Below are 15228 nucleotides of genomic sequence, written 5' to 3' on the forward strand. Positions count from 1 at the left end.
CATTTAGTTGATTCAAAAATAGCTTTCATCATACTACTTCAATGAAGAAAAAGAATATAAAATTTCAAACTTTATTAAACCGAGATCATTTATTACATCACTATTTCAAATTATTTGCATGCTTCTCCCTGTATTTACCTTTCCAACCTCTTTTTGTCTTTTTCTTCAATTTGTGTGCCTAGCATATTCGTACCTTAGCTGTAAGATCTTTACTGAACACTATCTGTAACACAATAGTTTCTCTTTTGTAATTTGTGTAATATTCTGTCTTTTGCTTCCTCTTATTCATTTTGGTAAGTACCCTTATCTTGGAAGTTCTTCTCGTTTTCCAAATAATTTGGTCAAGTAAATCAATCACAAAACATAAAATAATGCAACAAATTATCTGCTATGAGAATAAGTCTTAAACTTTCCAAGGTCTATCTATTTTACAAGTGTTTTCACATATTCTTGATAAGGCATTTTCTTCTCCAACTTGGATTCTTTTGAAGGTTTATATCATGCCTGGAAGGGGGCCTCTACCCACCCTAGTGTGATATGTGTCCACCACGTCACTCCTGTAACTAACAAGTACTCAATTGTTTGCAGACATAATTCCAACCACACGCCCTCCTCAAGTTTGTGGTATCAATGAAGCTACCTGCTCTAGCGGTGACTGTATTGCTAAAAGTCTCATCTGTGACGGTAACTTAGATTGCTCTGATGGATCTGATGAAATGCGGTGCAGTAAGTACTGTTAGACCTTCCATAATAATTAATATTTTGCTGACCCACCTGCTTATAACACCATTTTCTTTGTGCCTAGATTCTGATGGTTGTGAACCAAATGAATATGAGTGCGACAACAAAAAATGTGTCATGAAGACATGGCGTTGCGATTCTGATGATGACTGCGGGGATGGATCTGATGAAAGAAATTGTGCCACTAATCCCCCAGGTAAATGAGCCAGTCATTCAATTTGTCCTGATTTTTCTGCAAGCATTCTTTGAAGTTCTGCTCACGATTGCTTTTCAGGCTCCAAGTGTCACTATCATGAATTTGAGTGTCGTTCTGCCAACCAATGCATTCCAAAGTCTTTCCACTGTGATGGAGAAGTGGATTGTCAAGATGGAAGTGATGAATCAGGATGCTGTAAGTATTGTTTGAATATTTCCTCAAACATTTTATTTTATATTTAAAAAATTGACTGATATGTTATTATTTATTGTAGTCCCCGTTCAAATTGCTGAGGGACCAAAGAGAATGGAAGTTCTTCAAGTGGGAGAGTCAATGACTCTGACTTGTAGAGCCGTTGGTGTGCCTACACCTGTTGTTGTCTGGCGTCTCAATTGGGGCCATGTACCTGCCAAATGCACCAGTACTAGTGAAAATGGAGTGGGCACTTTAACTTGCCCCAATGTTCAAGTGAGTCTTTTTCTTTGGTTTGAAACCAACTGCCTTACTCCTCTTTTATTTTTTTTTACTAGGTATATACATTTTTTAAAAAAATATTCTCTTTTTAGGAATCTGATCAAGGAGCATACAGTTGCGAAGCATTGAACATGCGTGGGAGAGAATTTGCAGTTCCTGATACAATTTTGGTGGTAACATCTCCAAACAAAACCATTTGTGCCCCTGGTAGTTTCAACAGTGACGCAAGGCACCCTGGAGAGTGCATATCTTGCTTTTGCTTCGGAGTTGCCACTAGATGTAAAAGTGCAGACCTTTTCACCTATCAGGTTTGTCGCTCATTCTAATTTCTCTGGTGCATAGGTTCCAATTTACTCCAAAACTTAATCATTTTGTGTTTTGCAGCTCCCTCCACCCATAGAGAGTACTGAACTATCAACAATTCGTGTAGATCCCTATTCAAAAACTGTTGAAATCTTGACTGGCCCAACTTACAACCTCCCATCTGTAAGGCCTCTTGGAAGAAATGGTTTCCAGGTAGGAATATTTTTTTTTAAATGTAAGGAAACAGGAAAAGAGTTTTGTTTTAAAATGACATTTGTGTATTCTTTTATCCTTCAGATTTACTCGTCAACTATAGAACGTGATGGATTCCGCCTAGGAGACAATGACTACCCGTATTTTGCCATGCCAGACAATTGCCATGGCAGTCAGTTGAAGACTTATGGAGGATATTTGAAGTACACTGTTAAATATGAAGGAAACGGCCGTCCTCTTGATATTCCAGATGTTGTACTCAGTGTCAGTATTTCAAACCTCAATTTTTAAATACCCTCTAGAAGTGGATTTCCCTCCTGGGAATTTTTCTATCAACAATTTTTAATGTCTTTCTTATCTTCCCCTTTCAGGGTAATGGATATATCTTGGTTCACAATGCTCCTGCATTGTCCCCTGGACAAGAGGTAGATCGTTCAGTTCGCTTCTTCCATGGTGAATGGTTTAGGCGTATATCCTCATCCCGCAATACCGCAAGTGACCGCGATGTACTTGCTTCTCGAGAAGAGATTATGATGGCTTTGGCTGATGTGAATGACTTGCTCATCAAGTAAGTGGTATGAATTTTGTTTGCTAACATTTTGTCGAATACTCTCTTACCAATAATCCATATTTTTTCTCAAAGGACCCGATACATTGATGGTCCATTGCTTGATACCTCTTTGACAAACATTCAAATGGACTCAGCTGGTATCCGTAATGTAGGACAGGGCAAGGCCTCTTATGTGGAGGAGTGCCAATGCCCAGCTGGTTACTCCGGTCTTTCCTGTGAGGTATGCTACCTTTAAAAGTTTAACTCTCCAAACTACTAACTAATATTGTAATGCTAGATCGTAATGTGATTTGATGCTGCAGATGTGCACTGCTGGCCATCACCGTCGTGAACATGGTCCATGGTTGGGCATGTGCATGCCAGAAGAAAGACCATGCCCTGCAGGTTTCTACAAAAACTCAACCGGAAATGGTCAATGTGAGCGTTGTCCATGCCCACACACCAATCCATCCAACCAGTAAGCTCTTGATTCGTGCAGAGTTAACTCACGTCTTTTTGTTTTCATCCATTTTTAACTTTCAACTTTTCTCTCAGATTTGCCCGAACATGCCACTTGGACACTGATGGCCAAGTAACGTGTGATTGTCCTCAAGGATACGAGGGCCGGCGTTGTGAAAAGTGCGCAAGAGGGTACCAAGGAAATCCATTCATTCCTGGTGATATCTGTCGTCCAGGTATTATTAATTGATTTTGTCATATTCTTGTGGGTTTCTTGGGGCATAGTAGACTGCGAACGGAACTTTCAACATCCTTGAATGCGTTTTCACTAGTAGGATTTCATTATGAAAAACTAATCTTATTGAATCAAGATATTTATTATTATTATTATTTTTTGTAAGATTTAAGTTTATGTATTGACTGTTCATATTTTCTGTCCTATGCTTTTCAATCATTCAATGGTAAGTGAAAGGGGAAAACCAGAATTGCTTTGTAGGAAGTGTGAAGCTAGATCTTTGATGGCTAGCTAATTCTATTCCCAAAAGACACTTACACCAGAAGATCAAAGTTTCAATTTTCTTAATTTTCTTCATAGATTAGGAGATGAATGACAGTGTTTTTGTTCTTTGCTGAAAGTAGGCAGGAGTTCCATACCTTACAAAATAATAGGCAGTTTCCATCTTCACTATCCTATGTCTTGCTTGACAAAGGCTTTTGTAGATCTGAGGCCAAAGTTTCAAAGAGTTGTCAGCTAAACATGTTCCTCTTTTGTGTCCTATTTTCAGGTTACTGTAATGCTGCAGGATCTCTTAGCACATCACTTGAATCCAGTTCCGGTAGCTGCGTATGCAAGGTATGTCCCTCAATATTGTGTTAGATTTCATTGAATTGGAATTTTTAGCACTTCCAAGTTGTCTGCAAATTATTTCTGTAATTTTAAAGAATCTATTTTACCTTTTTCCCTTATGCTTGCTTTCTTTACTAACATTTCATGGTAAGTGAGACTTTTCCCACCAAATACTTTATGTATTCTTAGTTGACAGACAAACCCATGGATAATCTTGTTGAGCAGAGCAAATAATATGGGAATCGTGTATTATCAAGTCATATGGTCTGATTAATCTAATGCTTACTCTTTTCTTTATAGGCAAATGTAATTGGTCCCTATTGTGACCAATGTAAGCCAAGCACATTCCATTTGGACACAAACAACCAGTTTGGTTGTGTGGACTGCTTCTGCATGGGTGTAACTCGTCAATGCAGTAGTTCCAACTGGTATCGGCAACAGGTAAAGTGTGAAAAGAGAAAGCCATTTGCTCTCTACTTCAACAAATTTGTTTCTTATCCTCTCTTCCTTACTCAAATGTTCAAATTTTATTTTTACACTGTGAATTTTATTTTTATTTTCAGATTTATGCTCAGTTTACAAGGGACACTCAGGATTTCAAGATTGTGGAAGCCTCGAGAAGAGATGAACCAATAACAACTGGCATTCGTCTAAACCCTGGTTCTCGAGAGTTGGTGTATCAAGATTTCTCAAGACGCAGCTCTGATGTAATTGAAAGAAAAACAAAAATATCCTTCGAATCTTGAGCTGCACAATCAAAACTAGGTTTGATTTTTTTTGTTCTGTTTCTAAAATTTTTAAGGTACATTATTGGAAACTACCTGATCGTTTCCTTGGCAACAAAGTAACTTCATACGGTGGTGACCTCAAATACATTATTCGATATGTACCAACACCAGGAGGGCAGAGTTCTCGTAACAGTGCTCCAGATGTAGAGCTTGTTAGTGTAAGTATTTTGTCAGTCACAAATTCTTTGGTCAGTCTAAACTGCCATTTGTTGCACTTCATTTTCTAAAGTAAATAACCATCATGAAAAAAAAAAGTCTATAAGTGCATGTTTATTTCCTTTAAAATAATAAACCATGTTTTTCAGTCCAATGCCGCCATCAGACTTCTGTACTTTGGTCATGACCAGCTGGAAGCAAATCGTCCTCAGAACATTTCTGTTCCTCTACTTGAGCAACATTGGCAAAGACAAGATGGCCAGAAAGTAGACCGAGCTCACATGCTGATGGCCCTATCCAGTTTAGAGGAAATCCTCATTAAGGCAACATACACAACCAGTACATTAGAAGCTGCGTAAGTGGGCTTGAACTAGAATGAACTTCTTGGGCAAGGCTGTCAGAACCATGATCTTGAACTTTCTTGCAGACTGCTGTCTGTGTCTCTGGATATTGCTGAGGAACGTAACACCGGCCAAGAAAGGGCTCTTGCTGTTGAGCAGTGTGTTTGCCCCCTAGGACATCAAGGATTGTCCTGTGAGGAGTGCAGCACCGGATACACTCGCTCTGAAAGCAGTCCTGGACTCTACTTGGGTAGGTGTGTCCCATGCTCTTGCAATGGACACTCTTCAGAATGTGACCCAGAGACTGGTGTTTGCCGGGTAAGTCTTAAGAGAGATTAAAATTTAAAATATTTCTCTATTATATTGTATGAAAATGCATAGAATGTTCATGACTTTTCTAGGAGTGTCGAGGTTATACCACTGGAGATCAATGTGAGCAGTGCCTCCCTGGGTTTGAAGGGGATGCTTCTCAAGGTGATTGCCGACCACGTGGTGGTGGGTCTGAATGCAATTGTGACCCCAAAGGTAGCGCTAGCTTTGAGTGTAATCCAGATGGCAGCTGTATTTGCAAGGTATTTTTTTGATGTGGATTTTGAGACAGCTTTGTTATAACAAAGTTTGTTGAGGTTGTTCTCCTGCACATAAATTGTATGTATCTTCCCTTCTTCAGACCAACGTTGAAGGCCTCCATTGTGACTACTGCCGCCCTGGAACTTTTGATCTGTCAGTGAAAAATAGTGAAGGTTGCCTAAGCTGCTTCTGCATGGGAGTGACAGACCAGTGTCAGTCGTCATCTTATCACAGAACACAAATCCCAATGCAGATCCTTGATGCCAACCACGGTTTTAGGCTTACTGACAAGTAAGACGTTTTGTCTTTATTTTAATTGTTTGGAACTTCTTTTATGGTAACAAAATGCATTAAATTTATTATTATTACTCCAGCAACCGATCACCTGTAGTTGACTCTGACTTCAAGGTGGACTGGGCAAGAAATGAAATTGGCTATGAATTCATTTCACCACCCACTCAAACATATTTCTGGTCCCTCCCATCGTCTTTCACAGGGAACAAGGTATTTTCCATTTGAACTTCAGGATATTAGTTGATCTGCTGAGAAAGATTAATGTTTTCTCTCTTTTCTTATGTTTTATATATAGATTACTTCCTATGGTGGAAACTTAACTTTTACTCAAAAATATTTAGCGAGATATGGAGCGCAACACACTCATGACCAAGATGTTGTTCTCTTCGGAAATGGTATCTCCATTTATTGGTCCAATCTGGGTAGGACTGAGCCTAACGTCACTCAGGTACTTTCCCTTTATTATTTTAGTGGTGCGTTTGTTCTTTCCAATTTAATATCTTACCAGATTATATGAATTCTTTCCAAGGTGGTTTCAATTCCTCTTCAAGAATCAGCGGGCTGGAGAAGGCTCGACATAAGTGGTCCTCGAACTGCATCAAGACGTGACCTTCTCACAGTGCTAGCGTCATTGGAATCTATTCTCATCCGATCATCCCACTCTGACCATAGTTATGCAACTTACCTAAGTGATGTTGCAATGGATACTGCTGTCTCCATGCAGACTGGAGAAGGCTTAGCAAGCCAAGTAGAGTCATGCCGCTGTCCTCAAGGCTACTCAGGCCTATCCTGCGAGGTAATTAAATTAATGTGTGGTGCTGATTGTTTGTGAGGAACTGTACTGACTCACGCTATCATTTTAATTTCTTATGTATTTCAGTCTTGTTCAACTGGTTTTTACCGCAATACCAGTGAAGTGTCAGCCAGTGTATTGGGCTCCTGTCTTCCGTGCCCTTGCAACGGGAATGAGGAAAGTTGCTCTGTTTCCTCTGACTTACGTGTCACCTGTTACTGCAAACCTGGGTTTAGTGGACGCTACTGCGATAATGTTGGACAAGGTAATATGAGACTATACTTTTGCAATTTGTAAGCCGACTTAGTGGAAATACTTGTTTGTTCTGCATTTATTATTTTCAGCCATTTGTTATCCATTTGTTCTTGTTTTTATTTGTTGTCATTAATATTTGTCTTTCATGACATGAAAGATTAATTTTTTTCTTTTTCTATCCAAATTTAAAAATTCTCTAAACTTATTTGTTTCTTTCTCTACTGTGGTGGCAACTTCATGAGAGCAAGAACTCTGGAACTTTTCTACTAATCCTCTATATAATGTCAGATGCATGCGTTTATTTTCTAACTATTTTCTTTTTATATCTCGTGATGCCAGATCCAGATGGAGTCAGTGTTGAGCTCACCCCACTTACAGTTAGACAAAAAGTAGGAGAAACGGTCCGTTTCACCTGCACATATCATGGTAGTGAACCTATGGCTATTGATTTTGAAGAAATAAGAAGACCCCAGCGAATAGTGTTTTCTGAAATAGCTTATAGCTTTATGGGTCCAGCTGATCTTCATCTGGAGCACATAAACAAGCGATACAGGAACAGAGATGAGCAAAGCATTGATGTTGTCATCACCCCAGATTTGATAGCAGTCAAATGCCGTATCCAAAATGTGGCTGGAGTGGAGGTAGCAATGGTCATGTCACAAATCACAAAAGGTTTGAATTCTGTTGTATTCCTAGGTCGTGCTTCTGTGGTCTGAATTCGGAGTGTGTATCACCGTTTGTGAAATTTTGCCACCGTCTTTTGTCTGCTTGTACAGGTTTATCCGTGCGTGATTTCTGTCCTCTGAGCCAGTGTCCCAGTGTCCGTGCTGCAATATAGCAATCTTGCTTTTTCTTCTCTGGTTTATGGTCTTCCTAGGCTTTAGGCTCTAAAGAGTACATGCTTTTTTTCTTATGTTTTTCAATGCTGCTTTATAGATTGGTATGGGCCTTGTTATGAGGACCAGTTCCGTTGTGAAAATGGACCATGCATTCCAATGTACCAACATTGTGATGGGAAAAAGCAATGCCCTCACGATGATAGTGATGAGCTGGACTGCAGTAAGTGGTTGCTCTGAAAACTTTTGAAATCAAGTTGTCATAATACTCTAATGATGGTTTTCAAAATTAATGTTGTGATTGCATTGACTCCAAATCTTTTAATAGTGTCTTCACCCTTAAAATCCCATTGGCTGCTTCAAATGCTTCTAAAATTCAGTAACCTTTTTTTTTTCCTTTAATAAATTGCAAAAACTGTTGATGTCATTTTTGACCCTGCAGCTCACAAAGGTGTTTCTCTGCTCACAAATTTGCTTATGCATTGTTTTTGAACATTGTTTGTGTTGTCCAAAGTCAAGAACTGAGGTTTTTTTTTTTTGATTACTTAATGAGTGACTTATGTTTGCTTCTTGTTAAAATATTGTGTGATATGCATTTGTGTTTTTTGTTTGAAGTTGCCCATTGACTTCAGTCAAATTATCTGTCTAAAAATTCCTTGTTTGATTTTAGTTTCAGAACCGTACAATGTGGGCCCTCAACCTCAGCCATCAATCCAACCCCCTACAATTTTGGTAGCCATTGCTGAACCAACCATTAAAATAGTTGAAGTCGGCAGTTCAGTGCGGTTCACATGCACAGCTAGACCTCTTTCAAACAAAGTAAATATTTTGTCACTTACCTATTTTCAAGAATTGTTTTGCCTCTCTTTAGCTGTAAACGAATTGTACACATATGTTTTCTTTGCTCTTCCTGTTTATCCAGGGTCCTGTCAGAATCCACTGGTCCAAGGAAGGGGGAGTTCTCCCACGAGAACGAACCACTGATGATGGTGATGGAGTGTTAGTTATTATCAGTGCTGTTGTTTCTGATTCTGGTACATATATTTGCACTGCTACTGATGGAAGCTCATACGTCACAGAGAGAGCTACCCTCACTGTTGGTGGTAAGTTGAAGAAGCAAAATTTAGAAAACTCCTCCTCCTCCCTGTGATGATTATTGTACGAATATAAATGTCGATTGTTACTTTCATGCTGCTTTTGTAAGATTTTCCTAAGGATGTAATTCAGAAGCAAGGTAAATTTTCTATTGTGTATTGGGATTAGCCGGTGTTATTGGAATAGTGTAGCTGCTGTGATCAGCAGTGGTTCAGAAGTGAACTAGTATGCTATTTTATTTGTGTTATTAATTCCACTTTATCCATTTTTCCAAAGGTTCATCACCTTCTCCTCCTGAAGTTCACATTTCGCCACAATATCTAGACGTTCAAGAAGGAGAGCCTGTGGCATTCAATTGCCATGCCACTGGAAATCCTCTTCCTTCTCTTCAATGGACCGGTGGTCCAAACAATCCACAAGTAGGTATTCTTTCCTTCTTCATTATTTACCCCATGTTACAGGCTTGCATGTAAATTTTATTTAATGTCCCATTTAGTTTCTTAGTTTCATCAACTTAAAAGTTTTATACACGTTGTATTGATATCATTAGGCTTCCTTCCGAGACGGAGTTTTCCGGATACCAGCTGCTCAACGCTCTGATGAAGCTGAATACAACTGCACTGCTTCAAATCCGCATGGCACCAATGTTGCAAGGACTATTCTCTATGTTCGTGGTATGTTATTCAATGGATTAAGTATTGTTCTGAGAATTTTCCCTGTTTTTATGTTTCAAGGACACTTATCTAGATTATATTTTACCTAACTTTGTCATGCAGAAGGCTCGTCCCGACCTCTTCCTATCGACTCACAGTCAAGATTATCGATATCTCCGCCAGATTTCAATGGTATTGAAGGAGAGAACGTCCGCCTGACATGTGTTCCTGGTTACAATGAATATTATGTGTTAGTATTATTTGTAACCGATTAATTTGAAACTATAACAGACAGTGTTAAGAGAAGTCACATAATTATTTTTATCACTTCCAGCATTCAGTGGTCTAAAGTGGGTAGTCCTGACCTCCCATCAACAGCTTCACAGCAAGATGGAGTGTTGAACATCTTCAATGCTAATCCTGTGGACTCTGGCATTTACCTTTGTAGAGTGACCTCTCGAGCTACTGGAGTTGTAGAAGATATCCAAGCCAGAGTATCTATTTCATCTAACAGGTACAGTTGTGCTAATACTCTCTGTCAAATTGTAATATTTAATAATATTTCTAAAATTTTGCTGTGTTCTCAATTTACAGAGGCCCTCCCACCGCTCGGATTGAGCCTGAACGCCAGACGGTTTCTCAGGGTACCACAGCTGAGCTGCGGTGCTTGACATCAGTTGATTCATCATCAGTTCAATGGAGTAAAGTTGGTGAATCTGACATGGGTATCAATGTTCAGGTAGTTTTCCAAGCTTTCAAATTTAATAAACCTCAATTACTTTTTTTTTATGTGATTGCATTTGCATGTTTTTGAAATTTTGTTTGATCCCCTTCATGTATACTAGGCTCTTGGAAATGTCTTGAGGATAAATAATGCCTTGGTGAGGAACCGTGGTGTTTATGTGTGCTCTGTTGAAAATGAAGGAGGAAGTTCACAAGCATCTACTATTCTTGAAGTCGAACGTAAGTGTGTTGGCTGTGAGATGTTAGCTTTATTCATGGTGTCATTAATTTAATTTGACATCTCTACATATTGCATGGTATGCTTTGTGATCCAGCCCGTGAACCACCTGCCATTGAAATATACCCAAACCAACACCAGACAGTTGTTGTGGGTGGAAGCGCTCTTCTGCAATGCCGCGTCACCAGTGGTATCCCCTCACCAGCCGTCATGTGGCGCCGATCGGATGGTCGTCCTCTGTCTCCCAACATTGAAGAGCTACCAAATGGAGTGCTGAGGTATGTTTTAAATAGTATAACCTGATATCTAAGTTTTTTTCATATCAAACACCACCTATTAACATCCTATCATTTTTGCAGATTTAATAGAGTAACAACTGCTGATGCAGGAGTTTACACTTGTGAAGCTCAAAACATTGTTGGAACTACCAATGCCACAGCATCTCTCGAAATTGATTCTATTCCTACTATAACTATCACACCATCTTCTCCTATAACTGTGAATGTTGGTCAACCAGTACGACTAGAATGTAGAGCTCATGGTGAACCACGGCCAACTGTGATTTGGTCTCGCAACAGACCTGGTTATGCTTACTAGTATGTTTCAATAAGAAATTAATACAGCGTACTTTAGGTGTTAATTATTCAATTTCAATTTCTAACTATCTTGCAATATTTGCAGTGAACCTACAAATTTGACTGCCGAATCATCTCAAAATGCTGTTTATGAGATAACTCGAGCAACCAAAGCTGATGAAGGTTCATATAGCTGCTCTGCTCGCAACAAGGCTGGATTAACAGAAGATCACGTACGGTTGATTGTAGAAGAGAGTAATGATGTTCTTGATCGCTATCCTGAAAGAGGTGACATAACTGGGGAGGATCCGGGTAGCTATGGTGAAGGAGCACCATTTATTGTCAACGTTGGAGGAACAGCTGAACTTCGTTGTGATTTACGTAGTAACAGCAGCAACATTTTCATCAAGTGGAGGCGATCGGGTGGAGAACTTCCTCAGGGGCACTCTGTGTTCCAGGGGTCATTGCGCCTCACCAATGTTCAGGAGGAGGATGCTGGTCTCTACGTATGTGAGGGTTACGATAACAGTCAACTTCTTTTCCGGGCTCCTGCTAGATTAGTAGTAAATGGTGAGTATTTTCTTAAAATGAATTACTTTTAGATGCTTGTGATAGTGTTGGCATTGCGCTTTTGTTTGGATTAAAAACTCATTCTGTGTTCATTTGTGTTTCTTGATAGGACCACCAAGGATTCAGCTTCATCCTCAACATCAAGTTGTGCGCCCTGGTGAAAGTGCAAAGGTGCATTGCCGTGTTCTTGGATCTGAACCGCACAATATTATGTGGACTGTCCCTGGGAAAGAAAATTATGGCAACACAGCTCTCCCTAGCAATGCCATTGATCAGAATGGAATACTTGAGGTGATAACGACTTATGTGATAAGATTGGCTTTATCAATTGTGTGCAAAACCTTTGTAACATTTGAAATCTGCATTTTTCAGTTTACTCGTATAGGACCTCAGGATTCGGGGCATTACTTATGCCGTGCTAGAAATGCTTATGGAGAAGCCGATGCTGTTGCTGAAGTTCTTGTACAAGGTTTGCTGCTTTTTTACAAACTTCAAAGTAAAACAGGGTCATTTGCTCAGATTTTAAATTTTTAAAATTTTGTCATTAGATCAACAACCTACGTCGCTTGTAAGAGCTGCAGATCACGATCAAATTGTACGTGAAGGAGCCACTGCTCGCCTTGTCTGTGCAGCTGCTCCAGGGACTCAGGTATTATTGGTTGTTATGAATTAATTCATTGTATTAACGCCCTTTTTTAACTGTTTATTTGTACTGTCAACTTTATAGATCACATGGACTCACGAGGGAAGAGCTCTGCCTGACAATGCTGTGCAGCAGGAAGGTACTCTGACAATCCATCACGTGAGACCATCTGATGCTGGCCGTTATGTGTGTCAAGCAAGCACTGATGCAGATGTGGGATCTGATTACATCAATTTGCGTGTTGAAGGTAAACGGATGAAAGGCTTTTCAATTCCAGCGTTGATTTTGTGATAGTATTCTAAGCATGATGGACGTTTTTTTTGTCTGTTTGTTCGTTTTTCTTTTTTATTTGCACTAGCATGATGTGATTTGATGTTACTTTTCTCTTATTACTATTGATGAATGTTAATTTACAAAAGAGTCCTCTTGCTCCCTACTCCTTTGTAACTGTTCTTTTTCTGCAAGTTTTTATTACTTATGGTCTGATAAAAGTTTTTATTTTGCTGTTGGAGGTCCTTTCTGAATAACAATCAAATTCACTTCCTTTTTCTACTTTTATCTAATTAAGTGTCATTTGTTGATTAACTTATTATTATAGGACTCATTACCATTTTATATGGCTGTCTCCTTTTCTAACGGTCATTTCATGGTTGTCAGAACTAACTTTTTATTTTTATTTGTTTTGAAGTTTGCTCGTCTCATGTAGCTTTTATAATGACACTTTTGCAAGCCATATTTGTAATTCTTCATTCAATCATCAATTAATTTGTCATTTTTTTTTTTTTGCATGTGTTTGACACTTTGCTTGTTCTTCTTTTTTTTTGTGTGTGTTACTCACCCTCCTCCTTGCACTGCCAGCACTGCAGGAGTATTGCCCACCCCAAACGATGCAGTGCTACATAAGGGGAGTCCAGCAATGTCTTCCTCAGGAACGCCTTTGTAACGGCGTCAGTGACTGTGACGACGGAAGTGATGAACACGGTTGTCCAACAAACCGATCGCCTCGTGGTGGGTTGACTTAAACTTAGTGTTAATGTCTGTTCCATTGTGTTTGTTCCCCTCGTACCACTTGAAAATCCAGTTTGGAAAACAACAGGGAACAGAACCTATTAAACTTACGTTGGTTTTATTTTGTTGTTTTTTTTTTGCCAGAATTTTGGCTTTATATGTAGAGCATGGCTAGCGCATCAATTAGTTTGTTATGCAAAAAGTTTAGAAGTGACCTTGTTTAGCTTTAATTTTTATATTGATGAGCTTATTTTGATTTACAAGATTTGCCGTGAAAGAATAGGAAGTATGCTTGCCAATCGATAAAAATTTATAAGTAGAGATGGATAGAGAAAAATCTATTCAGCATTGACCTTTATTTAAGTAGCACTGCTGGTCTCGTTCTCCACAACCTTTCTTCATCGGTGTTTTGGTCCTGGTGGTTGTCTTATTTATCTTGGTGAATGGAATAATCAAATTTAACATTGAATTTATAAGACTCATTCTCATGATCTTTTCTAACAAAGGAATGTTTGACCTATATAACTTGCGTATTTCATTTTATTTGATATTAATTTACATTTTGAACTTGTGAGTTTTTGTCCCATGACCATTGACTCTTAAATTCCATTTTTTGAGCAGGAATAGGTATGTTATTGCATGAAGCAGAAAAGGTTGAGCTCCAGATCCATGCAAGCAAAGACCTCATTCGCAGTGGTGATGATATTGATGTACGTTGCGGAGTTGTTGGAGACTCGTCTGCCTCAGTATCTTGGACCAAAGTTGGAAGCCAGCTTGCGAATAACGTCCGAGTTGTTGGAGATTCTTTAAGGTCTATATCGTTATCCTGGAAAGCTTTTTCTTATTTATGATGAATTTATCATAATTGGTTGCTGTAATGTCTTTAGAATTACTGATGTACGACCTTCAAATGGCGGTATTTATCGATGCAATGCGAAAACATCTGCCGGGCAGCAGTCAGAAGACTACACACTCAGCATTGAGGGTAACTTTCATAAAAGTGAGTTTCTACCTAACATTTCTGGTCTCTTCATTGATGATGTTAATTTCAGTGCCACCAGTCAATTTGATAGAGCCCCCTCCAGTTGAGACTCGCACAGCAGCGTACGGGATGACGGTGCTAATGGATTGCAGGACAGAGTTGAAGCCTCCTGTGAAGTACCTTTGGTCTAAGCTAGGTGGAGAATTGCCTCGGGATGCCAGAGGTGTAAAAGAGGTAATTCTATTTTCATGTCTGAGATTTTGTCAAGCCCTTTTATTCTAAAAATAAAAATAAAAAAAAATTGTTTATCAGTCTTTCTCTGAATTGATTTACTGTATTTCTAATTCCAGGCGACCTTGAGCCTTGTTGATGTAAGGGCACAAGATGCTGGTTTCTACACTTGCACTGCACAAAATGATGAGATGAAGATGGACATTCGAACTGTGCTGGTTGTCACTGGAGTTGTTCCTTACTTCCCTCAAGCACCCAATTCCTTCATGGCATTACCAACCCTCCTTGAAGCTTATCTTAATTTCAATATAACCATATCGTTCAAGCCAGAAAGATCCAATGGTAAGTGTATTTTTATGTGTCTAGTTGCTGTTATGTTCTCTTATAAGTAGCCTTACACGTGCATCTGTTTCAGGTCTCATACTGTACAATGGTCAGCAGAGTGGTGGCTCAGGAGACTTTGTGTCTTTAGGCTTAAATAATGGATTTGTCGAGTTCAGATTTGATGTTGGGTCGGGGCCTGCAGTTGTCAAGTCTGCATTACCTGTTGCTCTTGGCCAATGGCATACAGTCAAACTTATGCGAAGCCGTAGGGATGGTGAGTTCTTTTGTCTTATTTAAAATTATTTTTACATTTTTGCTTTTTGTTGTTTGTTCTAATTCTCCCTGTGTGTCATTCATGCTGCCTTCATAG

At 39.2% G+C, this 15228-nt stretch overlaps 1 protein-coding gene across 2 annotated transcripts in view; it reads left to right on the forward strand.

The window, feature by feature from the left end:
* LOC117645234 (basement membrane-specific heparan sulfate proteoglycan core protein-like) overlaps positions 1 to 15228 on the forward strand; it is a 110967-nt gene that overhangs the window by 89809 nt on the left and 5930 nt on the right. For both annotated transcript variants that reach the window (XM_034385285.1, XM_034385293.1), the window contains 46 exons: positions 589 to 726; positions 806 to 937; positions 1016 to 1132; positions 1212 to 1405; positions 1504 to 1719; positions 1796 to 1927; positions 2012 to 2191; positions 2299 to 2495; positions 2571 to 2718; positions 2801 to 2955; positions 3033 to 3172; positions 3722 to 3789; positions 4084 to 4224; positions 4347 to 4490; positions 4586 to 4729; positions 4877 to 5082; positions 5155 to 5386; positions 5470 to 5640; positions 5739 to 5929; positions 6013 to 6142; positions 6228 to 6380; positions 6462 to 6728; positions 6813 to 6990; positions 7320 to 7652; positions 8487 to 8635; positions 8739 to 8919; positions 9021 to 9050; positions 9188 to 9330; positions 9462 to 9585; positions 9688 to 9814; positions 9899 to 10078; positions 10159 to 10303; positions 10410 to 10527; positions 10623 to 10803; positions 10885 to 11121; positions 11207 to 11670; positions 11780 to 11961; positions 12043 to 12139; positions 12219 to 12319; positions 12398 to 12560; positions 13172 to 13321; positions 13943 to 14132; positions 14209 to 14306; positions 14374 to 14537; positions 14654 to 14876; positions 14950 to 15132. In XM_034385285.1, the coding sequence (XP_034241176.1) occupies positions 589 to 726; positions 806 to 937; positions 1016 to 1132; positions 1212 to 1405; positions 1504 to 1719; positions 1796 to 1927; positions 2012 to 2191; positions 2299 to 2495; positions 2571 to 2718; positions 2801 to 2955; positions 3033 to 3172; positions 3722 to 3789; positions 4084 to 4224; positions 4347 to 4490; positions 4586 to 4729; positions 4877 to 5082; positions 5155 to 5386; positions 5470 to 5640; positions 5739 to 5929; positions 6013 to 6142; positions 6228 to 6380; positions 6462 to 6728; positions 6813 to 6990; positions 7320 to 7652; positions 8487 to 8635; positions 8739 to 8919; positions 9021 to 9050; positions 9188 to 9330; positions 9462 to 9585; positions 9688 to 9814; positions 9899 to 10078; positions 10159 to 10303; positions 10410 to 10527; positions 10623 to 10803; positions 10885 to 11121; positions 11207 to 11670; positions 11780 to 11961; positions 12043 to 12139; positions 12219 to 12319; positions 12398 to 12560; positions 13172 to 13321; positions 13943 to 14132; positions 14209 to 14306; positions 14374 to 14537; positions 14654 to 14876; positions 14950 to 15132 (7737 nt within the window). The remainder of the gene's footprint in view (positions 1 to 588; positions 727 to 805; positions 938 to 1015; positions 1133 to 1211; positions 1406 to 1503; positions 1720 to 1795; positions 1928 to 2011; positions 2192 to 2298; positions 2496 to 2570; positions 2719 to 2800; positions 2956 to 3032; positions 3173 to 3721; positions 3790 to 4083; positions 4225 to 4346; positions 4491 to 4585; positions 4730 to 4876; positions 5083 to 5154; positions 5387 to 5469; positions 5641 to 5738; positions 5930 to 6012; positions 6143 to 6227; positions 6381 to 6461; positions 6729 to 6812; positions 6991 to 7319; positions 7653 to 8486; positions 8636 to 8738; positions 8920 to 9020; positions 9051 to 9187; positions 9331 to 9461; positions 9586 to 9687; positions 9815 to 9898; positions 10079 to 10158; positions 10304 to 10409; positions 10528 to 10622; positions 10804 to 10884; positions 11122 to 11206; positions 11671 to 11779; positions 11962 to 12042; positions 12140 to 12218; positions 12320 to 12397; positions 12561 to 13171; positions 13322 to 13942; positions 14133 to 14208; positions 14307 to 14373; positions 14538 to 14653; positions 14877 to 14949; positions 15133 to 15228) is intronic.

The sequence above is a fragment of the Thrips palmi genome, unplaced genomic scaffold (assembly GCF_012932325.1).
Source record: "Thrips palmi isolate BJ-2018 unplaced genomic scaffold, TpBJ-2018v1 HiC_scaffold_1, whole genome shotgun sequence".
Lineage (NCBI taxonomy): Eukaryota > Metazoa > Arthropoda > Insecta > Thysanoptera > Thripidae > Thrips > Thrips palmi.